The 7058-nt window shown below is 38.4% G+C and overlaps 1 protein-coding gene across 1 annotated transcript in view; it reads left to right on the forward strand.

Moving 5' to 3' along the window:
* LOC107600321 (desmoglein-2-like) overlaps positions 1–7058 on the forward strand; it is a 26311-nt gene that overhangs the window by 1347 nt on the left and 17906 nt on the right. The window contains exons 3-4 of the mRNA XM_016292190.1: positions 1527–1661; positions 2343–2528. Of these exons, the coding sequence (XP_016147676.1) occupies positions 1527–1661; positions 2343–2528 (321 nt within the window). The remainder of the gene's footprint in view (positions 1–1526; positions 1662–2342; positions 2529–7058) is intronic.

Raw genomic sequence — 7058 nt, forward strand, 5'->3', positions numbered from 1 at the left:
CTACACTCGCGACATGGGCATGACCTCAGGACACCTCCCCTTTTCTCCCTGCATTCCAAAAAAAGGGACATGAAACTTACAACAGACAATTTCAACAGATAATCATTTATGTGCATAACAGGGCAACCAGATTCACAAATAATATGTTGTATGTCTTATATATGCTTGACGTGTTTCATGTAATCGGTGCAACTTTAATCAGTGTTTTATTACCCTTTTTAGGAAATAAGGTTATTAAAATGTGTGTAATATGTGAAGTTTAATCTTGAACGAATGGGCACGACAAATGCAGAATGTTGAAATGAAGTAAATTTTAATAGTATGTACAATACTTGCATTTAAGAAACTTTATAGAAGTATTAACACAACTTTTATAGATGGTGTCCTCATGTGATAAAGTGAAGCTTCATGTTAAGGTATGCATGCCCCGTCTTGCATCAAGTCGATTGGAAGAGCGAGCCATGGGACGGACTTGTGCCGCAGGTCAAAACCCCGCTGCAACACAGATTCAAGTGCTTCTTGCTGCTTAATCTCTCGAGTGAAGGCTTTTCGCCGCTTGCTCTCCCGAACGCAGGCTCTTCGCCATTTGCTCTCCCGAGCAAGGTCTTATCGCCGTGTGGAGAGCACTCTAACTTGTGCTCACAAGCTGAACCATCAGGCGATCGACCATCTAGAACTCAACTACTCCGTTGAAGCTTCGTAACTCTGCAGAACGTAAAGTCTTGCTAAAGCAGACTCTCTCAGAAGAACTTGAGGCTCCTCCGCAACCCGGCAACCAACCAATCACCGCCGAGGACATTCCCAGAAACGACGTCAGCCAAACGTCATCTCAGCAACCAATCAGAAGCTCCGGAATTCCCTCCGGCTACGAGGAAACCCCGTTGCAGCTGCCAGCACAAACGCAAGTACAAACAAGGTCTTCTATCTGCTGGAATAGGTGCTGAACCATTTAAGCAGTAAACGTAAGACAAACCTCTGCTTTGTGATTCTCTCAGGTTGAATTTAAAACCACTCGTGAAAATGAGTTAGAACTTTGGGAACTTCATTCAAACTCTGGAACTTTCATTATTCAGAACTATGTGTGTGTGTGTATGTCTTAGCTTAGGTCAATGTAATCTAGAATAGCCAATAAATTATTGTTTCATTTATAAAGAATTATTGTCTTGTGTCGTGACATTTTAAAGTTAAAACTCTGCCTAGATCCTTGTTACCTTGCTCAAAATTTAATAAGATTACCATTTTGTTTGTGTCGTTGGCCACGAAGTAATATGAACAGAATCGGTAATGTACACGGACGTTAACGTCTCGCTGGACAACCGTTGATAAAGTGTAAACTATCAAATTTGAAATCAGTTCTAATCAGGTTGACTCAGAATTTTCAGATTCGAGTCCTCTCAAAACCTGAATTAATTAATAACAATTAATTCCCTAAGAAAAGTAATCTGACATTAAAAGTGTTACCAATCCGAATTGTATTGCACGTTTACTTCCACATGCGACTGATGTTTGTGCTTTTCTCATCACAGAAACAAGAAACATACACATTGATTATTAAAGGGACCGATCTGCATGGAAATCTGAACGGAAAAACAGGAACAGGAACTGCTGTCATCAAGATTCATGACGTCAATGACAACATTCCTACTTTGGAGAAAAATTTTGTACGATTACATTTTTTTTAGTATTACCACACCAGCATGTACCAAATTACTTTACACATCTTTAGTTTATTATGAGTTGTTGGGAATATTTGTATGCACATACTTGTAAAGCACATGCATTATTATTTGAAATTACACATTTAATTGATAGGAAATATTTTGTCATATGTGACCCTGGAGCACAAAAGCAGTCTTATGTCGCTGGGGTATATTTGTAACAATAGCCAACAATACATTGTATGGGTCAAAATTATCCATTTTTCTTTTATGCCAAAAATCATTAGGATATTAAGTAAATATCATGTTCCATGAAGATATTTTTTTAATTTCCTACCGTAAATATATCAAAACTTCATTTTTGATTAGTAATATGCTTTGCTAAGAACTTCATCTGGACAACTTTAAAGATGATTTTTTCAATATTTCGATTTTTTGCACCCGCAGATTCCAGATTTTCAAATAGTTGTATCTCGGCCAAATATTGTACTATTCTAACAAACCATACATCAATGGAAAGCTTGTTTATACAGCTTTCAGATGATGCATAAATCTCAATTTTGAAAAATTTACCCTTAAGACTGGTTTTATGGTCCAGGGTCACATATCAGAAAATAGTCAGTTAAGTTAGCTGTTCATGAAAGTGCATCTGGTTAATATATGTGAAATCACTATGGTTTTTAGTATGAGTGCCGTGTGGAAGAAAACACTAGAAATGTGGAAGTGGTGAGGATTCAAGCGATCGACGCGGATCTGATCTACACTGAAAACTGGCTGGCCGTCTTCACAATCGTGTCGGGAAACGAAGCTGGTTATTTCTCCATAATCACAGATAACAAGACCAACGAAGGCATCCTGATTCTCCATAAGGTAGACTGATCAGTCTGTCATTTTTCTCTTTTGCCTTTACAAACAGTGCTTTGTTTTTCTTTGCACACCAGCTGTCAAGATGAATATAGTTTTAACTGCACCGTCCTTCAACAGCGTCTCTGCAAAACCTGCATTACATTCTGACAGATTAAACAAACAATCTGCATTGAGATGTGCTGTCAAGTCATCTTTATTTTCATAGAGATTTATACAGTACAGATTGTGCCAAAGCAGCTTCACAGAGAAACACAGGAAAATAGCAGAATCAAATATGGAAACTCAACTATGGAGACAGTTCTGTAAAGCAGATCTAAAATAAAACGGTGTCAATATTGATCTAAATTCAGCTCAGTGTTGGTTCAGTTCAGATCAGAAACAGTGTGGAGTTCATCAAATTGAAACAAGTTCAGTTCAGCTCTAAGCAGCTTTGTGAAAGGCAACAATGGTGTTCTTTATTCAGCTTGAATCAGTTCAAGATAAAAGAGTTACAGTTTTATTATTGGATGTAAAGAGAATTTTTGAATTTTATTATTGCATGTTTGTAGAGGAGACTACTGTGTTGTACATATCTTTCGATTTAATATCTGATGTATTGTCTCCCACGCACACCTGAACCCATTTATCAGAATCAGAATCAGAAAGAGCTTTATTGCCAAGTATGTTTGCACATACAAGGAATTTGTTATAGTGTCACAAGCTTCCAGTACACGGAGACAACAACAACACACAGATAATAAAAATGAGATGTGAATAAAATACACATGCATAAATATAAACCACAAAACAAGAATAAATTGTATGTACAGGTGTGCTATAGATGGAATAGGAATAGAATAAAATAATAAGTTGTAGGAATGTACTAGGGTTTAGGGTTATAAATATGTATAAGGTTATTGCACATACTGTACTTTAATTGCACAATGGGAGAACATTAACTGTTCATGAGGTAGATTGCCTGGGGAAAGAAACTGTTCTTGTGCCTGGCTGTCCTGGTATTCGGTGCTCTGTAACGCCGACCAGATGGCAAAAGTTCAAAGAGGAGATGGCTTGGATGTGATGGATCCAGAGTGATTTTCTGAGCCCTTTACCTCACTCTGGATGTATACAGTTCTTGGAGGGTAGGCAGGGGGGCACCAATAATCCTTTCAGCATTCCGAACCGTTCTCTTTAGTCTTCTGGTGTCTGATTTTGTGGCTGAACCAAACCAGACAGTTATTGAAGTGCACAGAACAGACTCGATGATGGCTGAGTAGAACTGTTTCAGCAGCTGTCATTACAGTGCTATCCATGATGGTGAGTGGGAGGGGGGGTTCCTCCTGAAGTCCACGATCATCTCCACAGTTTTGAGGGTGTTCAGCTCCAAGTTGTTAAGACTGCACCGGACAGCCAGCTCTTTAACCTCCTGTCTGGAAGCGGACTCGTCTCCATCCTTGATGAGACAGATGACTGTAGTGTCATCTGCATACTTCAGGAGCTTGACAGAGGGGTCAAGAAATTAATACTTCTGTTCAGCAAAGATGACAATAAAGACATTCATAATGTTACAAAAGATTTCTTTCAAATAAATGCCCTTGTTTGGAACTTTCTATTTATCAAATAATCCTAAAAAAAGTGGATCATGGTTTCCCAAAAATGCAGCATAACTGTTTTTTAATGTTACGTGAGCACTCACTAAGTCAGCATAATAGAATGAAATATCTGAAGGATCATGTGACACTGAAGACTGGAATGTGATGGCTGCTGAAAATTCAGCTTTGCATCACAGGAATAAATTGCAATATAAAATACATTAATATACGGTATATCACAATATTATAAGTTTTACTGTATTTTCATCAGATAAATGCAGCCTTGAGAGACTTGTTTTCAAAACATCTTTACCAACCCCAAACCTTTGAACTGTAGTGTATATTATTAAACAAGTAATCAATTGTATTTTATTACAATGTAAAAAAACGTCTCAGGTTACTTATGTAACCATGGTTCCCTGAGTAGGGAACGAGACACTGCGTCCTCTAGGGGTCGCTATGGGGAACGCCTCGTCGTGACCCGTGTCTGAAGCATACATTGAAAAAACACCAACTCGTTGGCCGGCGACAGCCATGACGTCACTACCGGTGCGACTACAGTATAAATCGGTGCCGGGAGCTACACATCATTCACTTCTTCGTCTGAAGCTTGCGTCCGCAGCATGCCAAGAAACCTAGAGGACCCAAATGGCGTCATTCAGCCAGGTTTCCGTGAAACACAGCGCAGCAGAGTGTGAAAAATCCTTATTTGTCCGGGAGAGTAGAAGAAGTTCGTCCATTTTGTTGGGTAGAGAGCAGAGGTTCGCCATATGGATGCTCGGCAACGGCGTTCTGAATCCGTGCTTCCTGAGCTTCACGAGCGCGCCAGCTCCCTTCCCTCATCTGCGCATCCTGAAATCCTGATAATTTACAAATAAGATGCAAATAAGATTGTTAATAGCAGACTGAAATGGTCAGGGATGTTGTTGAAAATCAACTGTTTTCTAACATTAGATAATACCTGCATTGTTAGCTCTGTTAGCACTGCCTTTTCCTCAGTGGCAGTTACTTGCGCTTGTGCAAGACTTGAAATATGCTTATGGGCCTTGTGGAGAAACTTGTGGAGGAACCTGCTGTGGTTCTCCATGCATATTGTGGACAGGGTGAACTTGCTCATTCTGTCGTGTGGTGTTGCTCTCCTGATCTGGGATATCTAATGCTTCTGTGCTGGCTGCTCTGGAATTCACAGCCGTCCTTATCACAGCTGTGTACCAGGCACTGAAAGATCTGTACGAGTGTTTATCCAAGCAAACGCCACCCTGAGGCTACACTTAATATTTTCTCTGTTTTGTTGTTGTTGTTTTGAAGGAAACAGCATCATTCTCACAGAAGTCAAATATACTGGCAGCAATTAGTGCAAGTTTTTATTGACATTTTCAATCTCTGTTGTACCCACATTTTAAAACTGTTCCACAGCAACAACAACAATAAAAACATACTTAAACCTCATAATGCATTCAAAAGAATGATCATCATTGATGTATGTAATAATACATCAATAATGATGTATTCATTCATTAACATGTATTATTTCTGCATTCCGGGTCCGTTTGGACCCAGAGAATCATTATTTTATAAAACAGTAACAACTTAATATTTTTCAACTACAACCATACTGTATCTGATCAGCAACTTCTGAGTGAAGTATGAGTGAATGTGAAAAAAATGAAAAGTTTTAAATGTTGCACATAAACCAAACCAAAATATATAAATAAAAAATGAATAGATAGGTGATAGATAGATATTGAATATCGATCGATCGATAGATAGATATTTGAATAAATCATTGTATAACATTTATAGGAACATATAATCTGAAAATTACCAGTATTAACCCCATTGGAATGAATGGATTTTAATTAAATTAATTTGAATTTATAAGTCACGATTGCTCAAAAACAGTCCAAATATATGAATCCTATATATTTATTTCTAACAAAACAACGTCAAAACGTCATCAATATTAAAGTTTTCAAACTAAATAAATTGTTGCATAAACTTTCACTTTCAGATGATAAAAGTGATCAGTTTTTCATTCTGCAGTGGTTTGTCAATAGACATACAAAATTCATGGGCGGGTAAATTTCTGAGGGTGATTTACTGCCCCCTAGCAACAATAATTGCAGGCATTTCAAGCGCAAAATAGTTTAAGACATGCTTTTTTGGGGCGTTATATAATGGCGCAAATACCAGTGATTTCACGAGTACAAACGTCAGTTAAAGGGTTAGTGCACCCAAAAAGGAAAATTAGCCCATAAATTACTCGCCCTCAAGTCATCCTAGGTGTATATGACTTTCTTCTTTCAGACGAATCCAGTCGGAGTTATATTAAAAATGGTCTTTGATCTATCAAGGTGTTTAATGCCACTCAGCAGGTGTTGCATGCATCAGTCCAAAAGAAGTGAAATAAAAATCGCCCATCCATAAAAAAAGTCTCTCACATGGCTCCGGGGGGTGAACAAAGTCCTCCTGTAGCGAATCGATGTGTTTTTGTAAGAAAAATATCCATATTCAAAACGTAATAATCACTTTAATGTAGCTTGCGCCAACAGTTGTACACTGGAAGCAGTTCCGGGCGGATGACGTATGAGGTCAGCTTTGCGCATGCGCCGCTCAGAAGTGATGAATGCAGAAGCGCAGCGGAGAGATCAAAACAAAACAACGGTCACTAATTAGAAGTACAAAACGAGGATTTGTAAAGAAGAATGTCAGAGGATTTTGATATAAGCCAAGAGGAGACTGTTTTTTCTTTGCTAAAGTAAGGAAACTTTGCTTACTTTGCTCCTATTAACATACGTTGGTTTTCACGAGACTCACCGGTGTCCTGACATTTTATCCTACCTGTCAGATTGTCCTACCTGGGTTTACTGCGCATGCGCACATCAATATTGCGTCCTTTTTCTCATGCTGAACAACAATATTTTAATCTATCTGCATTACTGTAAGGGTAGGTTTAGGGTTG

This window comes from Sinocyclocheilus grahami, unplaced genomic scaffold (genome assembly GCF_001515645.1).
Source record: "Sinocyclocheilus grahami isolate Dianchi unplaced genomic scaffold, SAMN03320097.WGS_v1.1 scaffold281.1, whole genome shotgun sequence".
NCBI lineage: Eukaryota > Metazoa > Chordata > Actinopteri > Cypriniformes > Cyprinidae > Sinocyclocheilus > Sinocyclocheilus grahami.